The sequence below is a fragment of the Felis catus genome, chromosome X (assembly GCF_018350175.1).
Source record: "Felis catus isolate Fca126 chromosome X, F.catus_Fca126_mat1.0, whole genome shotgun sequence".
In the NCBI taxonomy this organism is placed as follows: domain Eukaryota; kingdom Metazoa; phylum Chordata; class Mammalia; order Carnivora; family Felidae; genus Felis; species Felis catus.
Window position 1 is genome coordinate 31,808,615 of NC_058386.1, and position 15,287 is coordinate 31,823,901.

At 43.8% G+C, this 15,287-nt stretch overlaps 1 protein-coding gene across 2 annotated transcripts in view; it reads left to right on the plus strand.

Moving 5' to 3' along the window:
* CFAP47 (cilia and flagella associated protein 47) overlaps positions 1-15,287 on the plus strand; it is a 566,822-nt gene that overhangs the window by 431,832 nt on the left and 119,703 nt on the right. For both annotated transcript variants that reach the window (XM_045050610.1, XM_045050611.1), the window contains 2 exons: positions 12,972-13,147; positions 13,766-13,873. In XM_045050610.1, coding sequence (XP_044906545.1) covers positions 12,972-13,147; positions 13,766-13,873 — 284 coding nt within the window. The remainder of the gene's footprint in view (positions 1-12,971; positions 13,148-13,765; positions 13,874-15,287) is intronic.

Genomic DNA, 15,287 nt, shown 5'->3' on the forward strand with positions numbered 1-15,287 from the left:
CCTATTGAATGAGAGTTATTTGTCATAAAATGGAATGGGGGTGGCAGGATGGCTTAGATAATAACACTATTAACCATTTTTGCAGATGAATTCTTTATACCTTCTCTTTTGTATGCTGAAAATAGTTATGCATTTTTGGATTATATAGATAACACAAAGAAGGTATTTCGAGAATAAACTTACAAATTTTCATCATCTCATCAAATGATGAATGACAAAAATCTCTTTAACATATTGAATGCATGAAATATTTAATAAAATATCTAACTTTTATGGCCTTAAGAAATATAGTTAGAAAATTAATCTTTTCCAAATTAACTTTGACAGTATCTTGGCAGGTGTATATTTAAAAGGGATTATTCATACAATACTGATTTTAAAGGTGTAATTTGGGGATTTTTATCTATTTAAACTTAAAATATTCAAACTATAATGAAAGCTAGAAATTATTTTTTTATAATGTTGTAGTTAAATTTGACATATATTTTACCAGACTAGAAATACAGCACTCTTTTTTTTGAGGTTTATTTATTGGGGTACCTGAATGGCTCAGTCCGTTAAGCGTCCAACTTCAGCTCAGGTCATGATCTCATGGTTCGTGAGTTCGAGCCCCACATGGAGCTGTTCACTCTCAGCAAGAGCCCACTTCAGATCTTCTGTCTCCCTCTCTCTCTGCCCCTCCCTCCCCTCTCAAAAATAAAAACATTAAAAGATTTTTAAAAAATAAAATGCTGAAAAAAATGTTATTTTTTTGAGAGAGAGAGCACAAGTAGAGGAAAGGCAGAGAGAGGGAGGAGAGAGAGAGAGAATCCCAAGCAGGCTCTGCACTGTCAACTGTCAGTTGCAGGGCTCAAATCTACAAACCATGACATCATGACCTGAGCCAAAGTTGGATGTTTAACCGACTGAGCCACCCGGGCGCCCTAGAAATACAGCACTGTTAATTGGAAACTTAAAGCTTTTTACCATAATGAAACATTTATTTCTATTGAGTCTATTGCTGCTTTTGAGACGACCCCAGAGAATTCAATTATAGGCTTTCTCTAGAGATTGTAGTGCTTCTTAGTGCCAGTAGCTCAAAGCAATTAATGATTCCTTTCTGTAAGGCTGCTCAATTGTGAGGGGTTGTCCAGACCTACTGTGTAAGAGGGAAGTGATCGAGTAGTGATATTTGCCATGTTACAGCAAATACTCGGTGCCCAGGAAGAGACAAGCCACATGCACTCGGGGAATCAGGAAAGACTGTTTATTGCGCACTGGTGCTCACCCAGCAGAATCACCTCCAAAGCCTGAACCCCAAACCTTGGTATCAGCCGGCCTCCTTTTATGGCTGGGATGGTAGGGGGTTGAGAGACAAAAGAAAAAGGGGGGGGGAACTTATCAGTGGTGCTACTCGGGTAGTTGGTGGAGGCAGGAGGCAAGCAAGATTACAAAAGCCAAAAGCATGCAAGGGGAATATCCGGCCTTGGACATCTGGCTGGTACCTCTTATCTTGCTTTTACCAGCTTTTCTTCTCATTCTTCCCTCTTAATTCTCAAGCTACTGTGGCAGACTTAGAGAAAAATCAGTTTGTGGGCGTCAGGGAACCCTTTGCTGCCATGGGAAGAGGGGTGAAGACCCTTCTGGCTTCTTCCTGCTGCACAGGGATGTTGAAGGGAGCGGTGAGGCAGCTAGGGTTCTTTGTAATTCAAAGGAGAGTAGCAACAGCTAGAATGGTCCAACTGGAGCATCATTTGGAGTTTTATAGCTTCTAGGCAAGAGGAAACAAGCCTGGTTAGCATATTAAGAATACAAGGATCAAACAGGAGGGCTATGAAAAGCATTAGGAGAGGACCAGTTAAGGGGAAGAGCCAGGATGCCCGATTCCATATGTTGCTCCAAGAGTTCCATGAATCTGCAAGTTCCTGTCTTCATTTGTTGACTTGCTCCCTTAACTGCTGGGCCATATCTCAGACTATCGCTGATTGGTTGACATAGACACAACATTCTTCATTTAGGAAGAGACATATTCCTCTTCTTTCAGCAGTAAGCAGGTCCAGCCTTCTTCTGTTTTGTAAGACTATCACTGCTAGGGAGTCTACTTGGTCTTGTAAAACCATCAGAGATTTGGTAACCTGTTCTATGTCATCTGTTAGGTCCTTGGATAATTCATGATAATAAGTGGTTGAGGAGATTATTCCTCCTATTCCAGTGCCCACCTCTGCCGTTATTCCTAAGGCAATTAGCAGCCGTATGACTTGAATGGTTCTTCTGGACTGAGTATATACTGCGAAGAGTACTATAAGAGACTGGTTGTTGGGTACAATATTTATCTGAGGAGTGATGAAGGCTGGGGTGCAGATGCCCATCCAATTGGCTGGTAGACACAGGCAGGCATCCGACCCACATACAAAGAGAAGCCCTGGGAGGGGTCGACACCAGGGTTGGGTTATAGGAAGATGACTGAATTTCTGACAGTCAAGAGTCTGGTTGCATTTGCCAATGGTCAGATTGCCAACTGGCTCTTTTCCAATTTTGTTTGTCAGGCACCTGGGAGCTGTTTGGGACAGTTTGACTCCCGTTAGTACAGGCCTCACCATGTGGGGGTGTGGGTCTTTAGTTAACAGGGTAACATTTACAGTTGCCTGTGTTGTCGGAGTAGCTGTGTAATGGGGGGTTCCTGTGGACAAGCAGAGCCAACAGGCTTGGCCAGGCTGGGATTGGTATCATTGAGGAGGCAATGTGTAGTGTTTAACATTTGATCAAATGGGGATCTAAGACAAGTTGGTCTGATTTATGTTCAGTCGGAAGTTGAAGGGTTAGGTCAGAAGTGACCCAGCAGTCATGGGGAACATCAGGGCAGGTTGGATCAGGCAGTCCCCAATAGTGTGTGTGTGTGTGTGTGTGTGTGTGTGTGTGTGTGTGTGTGTGTTTTTAAATTTTTCCCATCCAATAAGTTTTCCATTTCTGGTATGGGGGGGTGACCCTCTTGGTATCATAATATGTATTCGGCATGCGGGGGTACACAGTGGCACAGGGGCATGGTGGTAGTGTCATTTTATCTCTACAGACCGGAGGAGCAGGAATTGACACAGGGGGGAGGGGTTGGAGCAAGAGTCAGGAAGGGCACATGGGGAGAAATGGCCTCTTTAGGAGGCCGAGTGGGGTAGCAGGCAGTGCAACCCCGAAGTTTGTCCCTCATGAAGACAGTAGATGGGGTTCAACGGTTAGAAGCATAGAGTGACTCTTTGTGCCTTTAGGGGACAAGGGCAAATGATAACTCATGCATTTGCATGGTGGGAGTGAGAAGACTCCTCTTGAACAAGTTAGGAACAGGAGTATGTGTAGCAGAGACAGGAGATAGGGCGATCCCATCTTGGGGTAGGAGACGGTTATAAAGGCAGAGAACAACATGCAGAGGAAGACATCAATCATAACTCAGATTATATACATCTAAAGAGAATAAGGCATCCTGACACTAGTAAGTAGAGGAAGGCTAACAAGAGTTTGTGACTGAGGCGCCAGTCTGCGGGAGTAACTTGGTTCAGCCCTACAGCAAAGAGTATGGCAACAAGTATGCAAAGAGAAATAGGTAGGGGATGACGATGAAATCTGAGCGAAAATGATTTATTATAATTTATTTAAGTTGCTTGGTGATTTCCTCAAGCTTCTGGTTACAGAGAGTTCTCAGGTGTTGGCTGCAGGCTGCTTTTCGGTTGCTTTCTTCTTAAGAGTGATCTGTAGAGCATTGTTCTGGTTAGCAGTTACTTTCCATTTCAAGTGGTTGTCAGGTGACAGGTGGTGAAGCCTTTACTTGAGAATGGTGGATCCAGGCAATAAGTCCTGCAACCTGGAGAGCTGTGGGCATAGTTAGCACAACTAAATAAGGTCCCTTCCAGGTAGGTTTAAGTGGTTCCTTCTTCTAGTCTTTTATCCAAACCTGATCCCCAGGTTTGTGGGGGTATACACTTATTCCTAGGGAAATAAGTATCCTGTCTCTCACCCATCTAATGTATCTCAAGTACAGTTTTCCCTAGTCCTTGGAGTTGTTTTTGTGTTTCTAAATTCCCTAGCTCTGTCAGGTCCCCCTTGAATTTGACTAGTGGAGGGAGTCTTCCATATAGGATCTCAAATGGGGAGAATCCTATTTTTGCCTGGGGTGTACAGCATATTCAGAGAAGAGCTAGGGGTAGTATATCTGTCCAGGGCAAGTTAGTTTCCTGACATAGTTTTGCCATGGCTGATTTAAGGGTCCGGTTCATACATTCCACTTTCCCTGAACTCTGGGTCTGGTAGGCTGTGTGTACGTTCCATTGGATACCTAGGGTTTTGGCTACTTGTTATACCACCTTGACCACAAAAGCTGGGCCTATGGTTAATTGCATTCCATGTCTGGGAATGAGATCCCTTAGCAAGGCCTTGGTTATTTCTCTTGCCTTTTCGGTGCGTGTGGGATAGGCTTCAACTCAGCCCAAAAATGTGCAGATGATTACTAAAAGATATTTGTATCCTTACTGAGTCTCATTTCAGCAAAATCTACCTCTAAACCTTTGAAGCATGCCGAAGCATGCGTGACCACAGTGTTGGATTCCCATGGGCCCAGTGGGGCCTTGTTTGGCATTATTTTGAGCACAGAGGAGGCAGTGTTGAGAGAGGCACAGAGGGATGGGAGTTGAGCAATTACAGAGTAACGGCTAAAAAGGTTTCAAGGGCAGTTTTTCCTAGGTGGGTGAGTTCATGCTGTTGGAGAACCCCCTGGTGGGCTAGCTGCTCCCGTACATAGACTCTTTGGTCTGGAAGTACCCACCATCCGTCTTCTGTCTGGCCTCCTTTTTCTGCTGTGCTGTGCCTGTTTTGTTTCTTGGATTGTGTACTTTGGGGAAGTTGGCAGTTCCAGGGCCAGCATGATTTTTGAGGGTGTTGTCTGTTTTCCCGCTGCTTATTTAGCTGTGATGTCAGCTCATCGGTTACCTTCTGACACTGAGTCCTTTCCTCTTTGGTGTCCCTTGCAGTGGATGACTGCTACCTTCCTCGGATCCCAGACTGCCCTTAATAGTTTTAGGATTTCTTCCCGATTTTTTATTTCTCTTCCTCATGTGCTCACAAGTCCTCTCTCCTTGTATAGAGCCCCTTGTACATGTAGAGTGGCAAAGACATAGCTCAAGTCAGTGTATATGTTGGCCTGTTTGTCTTTACTGAGTTCCAGTGCTCTTATTAGGGCCCACAGTTCTGCTCTTTGGGCTGACCATTGTGGTCCTATGGAAGGGCCTTTGCTTCTATGACCTTAAAATCAGAGACTGTTGCAAAACCACTATATCTTTTGCCTTCATTCATGAAGCTCTTACTGTTGGTATACAGGATGAAGTCAGAATTTCGTAAGGGCCTGTCTGATAGGTCTGGTCAGCTAGAAGAGACTTCATCAAGTACTTCTAGACAATCATGCTCTGAGGGCCCTGCCACTGCAGGCAAGAAAGCGGCAGGGCTTAGAGTTTTTATGGCTTCCAATCTTATTCATGGGTTCTCACGTAGCAGTCCCTCATATTGTATCATCCGAGCATGCGTTACCCAGTGTTGCCCTCTGGCATCCATCAAGGCAGTGACAGAATGGGGAACCTTAAGGTTTAGGTTTTGCCCCAACTTGTTTGTCTGCTTTCTTGGTTAAAAGTGTGGTGGCTGCCAGGGTCCTCAGACAGGGTGGCCATCCTGCCACAACTGAGTTAATCTGCTTTGAAAAGTATGCCACTGGTCTTTGCCAAGGCCCACATTCCTGAGTGAGAACCCCCAAAGCCACCCCATTCTTCTCATGTATGAACAGATTGAAATCTCATGATATATCTGGGAGTCCCAAGAGCAGTGCCTCTGTGAGTTTTGTTTTTATACTTTTGAATGCCTTTTCTTGATTAGGGCCCCAGAAAAGGGGTGCTCTCTCTTCCCCCTTTAGTGCTTTGTATAGAGGTCTGGCCAACTCTGAGAACCCTGGGATCCATATTGGACAGAATCCTGCTGCTCCCAGTAACTCTTGGATCTGCCAGTAGATAGTGGGAATCGGAATGGCACAGACTGCCTGTTTCCTTTTGGCTCCCAGCATCTGTTTGCCTTGGGTAATTTTGAAGCCCAAATATTGAACTTCCTCTTGGCAGATCTGTGCCTTTTTCTTTGACACCTGGTATCCCGCCTCTGCTAATAGCCTGAGTTCCCTCCGGTTCTGGTTCCCTCCCAGCCCTGGGTCTGCTTGGGACTGGCTAGCAAGAGATTGTCCATATACTGGAAGAGGGCACATGCTAGGTTCCATCTTGGAAACCTGGCTAAATCAGATGCTAGTGCCCCACTGAATAAGGTTGGTGAATTTTTGAATCCTTGTGGCAGTCTAGTCCGAGTGAATTGTTCCTTTGCCCATGTGGTAGGGTTTTCCCACTCAAAAGCAAATACGGGTTGGCTGTTAGGCTCTAGCTGGAGACAGAAGAAGGTGTCCTTTAAATCTAGGTATGTGAACCATTCTGCTTCAGAGGGTATGAGTTTTAGTAGAGTGTATGGGTTAGGCAATGCTGAATGCAACATGAAGGCTGCTTCATTAATGGCTCTCAGGTCTTGTACACGGCAGTAATCATTTGTCCCAGTCTTTTTCACGGGCAGCAGGGGAATATTCCATGGGGACTGGCATCGTTTTAGAAGTCCCCATTTGAGTAGCCTGTCCAAGTGTGTCTGGATCCCCAGGCGTGCCTCCTGTGGGATCATATATTGGTGTATTTTGACAGGTTCAGTCCCAGGTTTTAGGTCAATTAATATTGGGAGGGATGGTTTTTTGCCAGACCAGGGGGGTTTCCTTCTGCCCAAACTGAAGGGAATTCCGGTTCTAGCTCGGGGGCCACAGTTGGCTCCCCGGGAGGGTAAGTATATAATTTCCATTTTTCTTCCCGTTAAATCGTCAGGGACAAAATCATGGGTTGGGCCTTTTCTTTTAGGCACAATTGTATCTGTCTGTTTGAGGAGAAGGTTATCTGCACCCAACTTGGCTAAGAGGTCTCTACCTAACAGTGAGACCAGGCAGTCAGGTAGGTACAGGAATTCATGCACTACTTGGTGACGCTCCAGCTGGCATTGTCGGAGACCACAACATGGCCTTTGGGTTTACACCTCTGTGCTCCTACAATGGTGACTTCTCGACCCAACAGAGGTGCCACCTTGCATGTCACCACAGAGTGTTCAGCCCCAGTGTCCACCATGAAGTCTATTGTTTGGCCCTCTCCTTCATTTTGACCATGGGCTCATAGGGGCCTAGTTGGATAGAACCTGGTCTTTCCTTATCAGAGTCCACTCCTGCCAGTCCATTCAGGTCAGCCTCAGGTGGTCCTGGCTGGTAGTGGCTGGGTGGAGCAGAAGTGTTTGGTCTCCCTTTTTGGCATTTGGGGCGTTCATTTTTCCAGTGTCCAAATTCTTTGTAGTTGGCACATTGATCCCATCCCAGTGGTGCCCTTCTTCTTTGTTCTTGCATCCCTTGTGGTTTCCGTGGGGGCCCTTCTGGAGGGGGTGGTCACCTCAAGGCGGTGGCCAGGAGAGCTGCCTTTTGTTTCATTCTTCGGTCTGCTTCCTTTCTGGCAGCTTGATCCTAGTTTACAAAAACGTTGTTGGCGATTTCCAATAATTTTTGGCATTTTTTCCATCAAATCCTTCCAATTTTTGGAGCTTCTGTCTAATGTCACTTTGGGCCTGTCCCCCAAAGGCAGCATTGACCATGCACTGATTTTCAGGGGCTTCTGGGTCAAATGGAGTGTAAACTCTGAAGGCTTCACATAATCTTTCATAGAAATCAGCCAGATTCTCTTCTGGCTTTTGTAAGACCTCAGATACCTTTGCCATGCTGGTGGGCTTTTTGGCCCCTGGTTTTATTCCCTGGAGGAAGGTGAGTCAGTATTTTTCTAGTCTGGCCCTTCCCATTTCTGTGTTGGGGTCCCAGTGGGGCTCTTCTTCGGGCATAGCCTCCCATACCCAAGCCTCAATATCTAGATTCCCATCTGGTACCTGAATCTGGAGCCATTTTCTGGCTTTGGGGACAATTTGTCTGTGCTTTTCCGTGTTGAAAAGGGTAAGAAGAAGCTGTTTGCAGCTGACCCAAGCAGGGCGGTGAGTCTGGATTATGGATTCTAGGAGATCTGTCATCACCTGTGGCTTCTCAGAGTAGGGCAGCATGTGGTGTTTCCAACTGAGGAAGTCAGTAGTAGAGAACGGTTGGTAGTAGAAAAACAATCCCCCCTATTGTAGGGTCCCATTGGGGCCTATTCTCTGGCTGCCCCTAGTCTCCCACAATGCCATCTGCATTGCCATTGGGGGCTTTGGACCTTGAGCCATGGACCTAAGGCATCTTCCTACCAGTTGAGGTGTCCCCGGTTGGGGTGGTCTGACTGCTGGCAGAGCCGAGACCAATGGGGGTGGATTATCAGGCAGGGGAGGTTCCCCTCCCTTGATGGGGCGCTGGGGGCATATGGTGGTGGAAATGGAGGGACTTCTGAATTTTCCTGGAGGATGGAGGGCAGAATTTTCTGCTATGAGGTCTTCTTCTTGGCCTGTGCCACTAAGACCCTACATTGTCCCTTACTATTAACATCAACCCAGACCCAAGTAGGCTTGACTTGGGCTATTTCCAGCCACTGATCCATATATAGGAATTGATCTGGGTGGCCAAGGTCTCCACTAACTACTTTATAAACAGCTCAGATTGTGGGGACATCTCAGGTGCCTGCAGGGGACCAACCTACACCAGACATGGGCCATTCTAATTCACAGAGAGTGTGTAACTTCCTGGGGGTCAATTTGACCCCACAGTCACCTGAAAATCCCTTTTTAAAATTCTTAATCATACATTCCAAAACAGTTGGTTTTGAGGAATTTTCCCCCATCCTGGCATTCTAGATAAATCCTTCCCAATGTACGGTGTTGCAGGACAAACACAAGGGAAGATGTCACTTCGTCTGCCTGGCCGCTCCCCTCACGGGGATTTAGATGCCTCTTAGCATTGGCAGGTCAGTATAAACCCCTGACTCGGATGAGGCCTCTGTGAACCTGATTCTGCCTTGAACTGTATGAGGTCATCGCGGAATTGCAGGGTAGGACCCACTCAGGCTCCGTAGCTGAGACCGTGGAGCACGGGCACTCACGCACACATTCACACAGATTGCAGACTTCCACCCAGGACTTCCCTGTGCTATGCAGAGACTGTGTCACCTGGGAGGTGATCAAGCTCCCCTTCTGCCTCTAGGGCGGGCCTGAACTCGGTCCTGGGTCCCCGGGGACACTTACCAGGTCCGATGTCCCATCCAGGCAGAATTTTCTGATTCCCCCTGGAGTCCATCCGAGTGCAGTGGGGGCGGACTATGGCCAGCCCAGCAAGGGTCAGAGTCCAGTGAAGTCAACAGCGGTGCGCCTTCTTTTCTGTCACAGGGGCCCTCGAAGAGTGGCCTGTCTGCTGGCCACCAACAACGGTGGCTCAAGGGGCTAGTGCAGCTGTTGGCTTCCCAGCCAATGCTCCAAAATGTTACAGCAAGTACACCACGCCCAGGAAGAGACAAGCCACACGCACTCGGGGAATCAGGAAAGACTGTTCATCGTGCACCGGTGCCGGCCCAGTGGAGTCACCTCCAAAGACTGAGTCCCAAACCTTGGCATTGGCTGGCCTCCTTTTATGGCTGGGATGGGAGGGGGTCCAAGAGAAAAAAGAAAAAGGGGAGGGGGCATTTATCAGTGGTGCTACTTGGGTAGTTGGTGGAGGCAGGAGGCAAACAAGGTTACAGAAGCCAAGAGCATGCAAGGGGAGTATCCGGCCTTGGACATCTGGCTGGTACCTCTTATCTTGCTTTTACCAGCTTTTCTTCTCAGCCATGGACGTATCAAAGAGGAACTGTTACACAAATGCCCCAGAGCTGCATCCTCATTTTCATCTCTTGAGATTTGGCCAAGTGCAGAAGGTCCTAACACATTTGTAACACTAGGGCATGCTTCTGTTACATGGCTTGTAGTTCACAGAGATCACACTAGATTGAAAGTGGTTTTGTTTTACTTTGAGCTCAAAGTTTATATGTGATAAGACATGAAACAATTTGGTATTCCAGTACTTCATTCCTCTGTAGACCAGAGTTTTCATTGTATAGATCTCAAAACATGAGTGGGTCAAAATGAGCATTATTATTATTATTATTATTATTATTATTATTATTATTTCTTTTTTTAATAGAATAGAGTAGGGGGCACCTGGGTAGCTCAGTCGTTAAGTGCCTGACTTCAGCTCAGGTCATGATCTCGCGGTCTGTGGGTTTGAGCCCCGCATTAGGCTCTGTGCTAACAGCTCAGAGCCTGAAGCCTGTTTGAGATTCTTTGTCTCCTTCTCTTTCTGCCCCTCCCCTGCTCATGCTCTCTTTTTCCCTCAAAATTAAACATTAAATTTTTTTTAATTAAAAAATTTTAGAAATTACAAAATAAAGAAATAGAATAAAAGAAAATAGAAAGTATCAGAAAATGTCATGTGTGGGAAGAGTAAGCAATGTTTTGTGAATCTTTTTTTTTCAGTAGTACGTGTATGTGGGCCGGGTTGTGATGTAAAATTAATTCCTTGAGGTTGTGGTGAAAACATTTTGAAAATCACTTTTTACTTTTATGAAGAAGAAGCTATGGCATTACTATAGACTGACACCGATCATCTCTAAGAAATATCTGAGTAATAGACCAGGACAAATGTCTAGTCCAACGTTGTCTCATTTTAGTTTTCTGTCTAAAGACCTGGGCAAAGTTTCTAGGCCAATATATGGTTGTTGGTATTTGTCATCCTGGTCATATGGTTTAGTTGTTGATCTGTTTGACCCTTAGAAACTTCCTAGAAGGCTAAATTCTATAACAGTCTCATGAAATTATAAACTTTGTGACATAATGTCATTATTGGGTTTTTTGCATTTTATATTTTTACTTTTCCTTCTTTATGATTATGAACATTGATTATTTTAATATAGCAATTTAAATGCCCATATATTTTAGAATCCATGATTCTAATATCTTCTGAAACTATTGGCAGTGGCCATTTTCCATTGCATGTATAATTAAATCTGATTTGTAATAAATGATATGGGGCGCCTGTGTGGCTCAGTCAGTTAAGCGTCTGACTTGGGCTCAGGTCATGATCTCGCAGTTCGTGGGTTCGAGCCCCACATCGGGCTCTGTGCTGACAGCTTGGAGCCTGCAGCCCGCTTTGGATTCTGTGTCTCCCTCTCTCTCTGCTCCTCCCCTGCTCATGCTCTGTCTCTATCTCTCAAAAATGAATAAATGTTAAAAAAAAATTTTTTAAATGATATCCCAATTCAGTTGTAAATTTGTATATATTCTTGTTTTTCATCTTTCCTTGCGAGATGTTCACCATACTAAATGCTATTTCTATTCCCCCCAAATGTTACATTTATCCACTCATTTATTTATATATCGGTAATCAAGCAAATGTTCGTTCCTTGGATGAAGCTGTAATATCTATCTTAAAGATATGTTTTGTGAATAACTCTCTCCCCATCACCACCTGTACCTACCAGCTTAACCTCAAGGTTGTTTTTGTCACTCCTTTAATTTGATAAGTTTCAAAATACCTCCAAGTCCTAAAGTACATCCATTACCACGCTTTGAATTATGAATGAAATGTCCAACATTCTCTATTTCATTAGGGTAAGGCATTTTAGACAACTGGTCTTTGCTTAAGATTGAGATATGTCCTGCCTGCTAATCACCTTTAACACTTTTGTTTCAATTAATGGCCTTTAATGTCATAGAGATCACGGCTGTAATGGGATGAAATAAAAGTCATTAGCCAGAAAAGTCCAGCATGGGGATCAAGAACTTGGAACGTAAAGAGTGCCTTCCAGGGCTGAGTAGATGTAGCTAGGGGGCAGGACAGGAAAAACCAAAAGAGAAGGAAGCAATCTAAACAAGAAGATAGTTTGTATTATCAGCATAATTTGTCTTCTTAGTTCAGATCTTCCCTAGTACGCAATGCTGATGTTACAGATTGTATCCTCTGAATCAATAGGACTTTTTGGAAATACATATTTTCTGGGCACCTGGGTGGCTAAGTCGCTTGAGCGTCTGACTTTGGCTCCGGTCACGATCCCTCAGTTCATGAGTTCGAGCCCCATGTTGGGCTCTGTGCTGACAGTTCACAGCCTGGAGCCTGCTTTGGATTCTGTGTCTCCCTCTCTCTCTGCCCCTCCCCCGCCCTCTCAAAAATAAACTTTAAAAATTTTTCAAAAAAACAAAGACATTTTTTCTCTCTTTCTAAAAAGAGGTGGGGGAGCGCCTGGGTGGCTCAGTTAGTTAAGTGTCCAACTTTTGATTTCGGCTCAGGCCATGATCTCAGTCGTGAGATCCAGCTCTGTGTGGGGCTCCATGCTGAGCCTGGAGGCTGCTTATGATTCGGTCTCTCTCTGAAAGAAAGAAAGAAAGAAAGAAAGAAAGAAAGAAAGAAAGAAAGAAAGAGAAAGAGAAAAAGAAAAAGAAAAAAAGAAAAGATGTATTTTCAGGCCCCATGCCAGAGCTACTGAATCAGAATCTTTGGGGTAGGGGACCAGTTATCTATGTTTTAGCAACCTCTGCAGAGGATTCTTATGCATGCTAAAGTTTGAGTACCACAGCTAGGGGAAACATTGACAAATGGACCTCGTGGTAATAATGGTATTGAAGAAAACTATATTTTAGAAGGAATTTTACACTTTCCTGAGCATTTAGCTAGATGGATGTCTTGGAGTATTTGTTGTTGAAAAAAAATAATAATGTTACCATTTGCCAAAACTAGTCAAGGAAAACATATAAGAGATTAAAGGTGAGTGAGATATATTCAATAGTAGATCAAGCAGAAAAATGAAACAAATGGCCTTTTGTTGTGTGAAAGTTTTCTTTACATTTGCTTTTGTAGAATACTTAATTCAGTGCCGACACTAAGAGCTGATTATACATTTGTTCTGTAATTCTAGGAGAGCATTTGCATTGAAATACCTCTCTCTAATCCAAAAAAGAGAATTATTCACTTAGATGTGCAGTTATCAAATGCTGCTCTTAATGGACTCAAGAAACTTCAGCTGTATCCACTAGAATGTACTAAGTATGTGGCACGGTATTCTCCAGCAACTCCGGGCTGTAGAGATGAAAGGTATGGTGGGAGTGTAGCATTATATTTTATTGTCGATCCTCTGAAATTAAGCCTTCAAAATTATTTTAAGTGACTTGTTCAAGTCTCCTCATACAAAAGATGACAGAGCTGAGATGCCAGCCCGGTTTTATTGATTTTTTATTTAGTTAGTTTTTTTTCTGGTTCTACTTGTAGACAGTCACAGGTCCTGTCTCTGTTTCCCCCAAAGGTGAGCACACGCAGACTATAAGGGAAGCTCTCCAGAGTTGCATGTCACTTGGTAGCCTTTGCATGAAAATATACATGCGTTCTATTCAACAGACTAAGTTGGCTTTAATCACAGAAAGCAGGACTTCGCTTGTTATAGCTCTTGCAAGATATTTGAATTCATTAAACATTTTTCATTCATTCAACAGGCATTTATTAAACAGATATTAATGATGACACTGTTTTTCTGAATAATAAAGTGATTTTCTCACCAAAAATGAAAAATGTTTAATATATCTACAACAAGAGTAGAATTTGTCACAGAACAGTTGTCAAATATTGTACTTGAAACCACCTATTTAGGATTTTTGTCTGCCAGGTTTGACACAAACTAAAGTCACTGACAAGATTTTGTGTGTTTTTCTCCACCAGCATTGTTTTTCAACCTAATGTGGCTCTGGAGTTTTGGTATTTACTGAGATTAACTACTGAATTACCAAAACCAACCACAATACCAGAAGTACAATGTGACCTTGGCAAGTAAGTTCCATTTAATAGATAAAATTATTTCATGTAAAGAAAAAAGTTTTTCTAAAAGAATATTGTTATAATCCACTTGATCTTTTTTGATAAGACATAAATATATTTTCAGTCATTGATTTTCTTTTCCAGGGAAGGTTTGATATTGAAACTACCCCATGGAAAACTTTTGTGAAAGAAAAACAAATCAGGGCTTAGTATAGAGAGGCCTTTATTCAAAATGATTATTGCAAGGGAAAGAAAGGAACTATTGAAATAGTTGGAGAATGCTGATCTCAGAAATCTGCAAGCATCTCACAATCAAACAGTAAAAGGTAAAGGTGGGACAAGAAGAGTTAAGCAGAGTCTTTGGAGGGAAAACTGGACATAGAAAGGAAAATGACTGGTGGGGACAGATAGGAAAAGGAGCAATGCTGTGGTAAGCCAATTCCCAGGAGAAGCAGAGAAAGGAGGCATGTTGCACTTTTTTTGTGCTTGCTCAGGCTTGGGAACAAGCAGAGCTCAGGGGCCTTTGGGAAAGATAGAAGGCCGACTGAAGTTTGGTCAAAGCAAAGCAGAGGGTAAGTAGTGGGCAGTGGAGAATACTTGGTCACTTGGCTAATAGTGCGTGCCCTTGAGATATGACCATTTATATTTACATAGTTGAGTTCCTATTACGTGTCTGGCACCAGTTTCGATGCTGGTACATAGGGGTAACCAAGTCACTATTCCTACCTTTAAAGAGCATGCACACTAGTGGGCAAATCAGTACCTGTTTGTTAATTTCTCTCCCTTAGTACACCAGAAGAATGTTGATTTCTCCCAGTGCCAGATCTGTTAGCCAAATAAATCTGTAGCAAGTGATTTGTTGAGGAAGTGATCTCAGTGAGAAAAATCAGTAAGAGAATATGGGAAGCAGGATAAGAAAAGGGAGGAAGTAAGCAAGATCATAATTGCAGGTACAGTCCCAGACTTTATCTGATCCTGCAGACAGTTCTGGAGCGTAAATGACATCTCAGAGTTTGTCCTGATGCCAAGATGCTGAGCTTTTGAATTCCCCAAACTAGTCACTACAGGCTTCCTTGGGAAGAGGTATAAACTCCCAGGCACTTCTATCTGTACACTTGAGGAGACAGCAGGGCCCAAGGGAATCATCTGAAGGTCTCAGATGGAAGACAAACAGCGACATGTAGAGGTTGGAGTCTGGGGCTAGAGAACTGGTGAAGATCTTCTAGGGGAACTGGGTAGGGCAGCAGCAGTGTCTACTTCAAGTTATTAACAAATGTCTTTCTAGTTGTATATTTTTTCTCGTTTTAAAAATATATTAATGTATGAAAACTATATGTGTATATAACAAATCGAATACACTTATGTGAAAATGTTTAGCTCAGCCAGTTTTACAATCATGTGTTTTTTTTTCATTCCACTAAAAGGT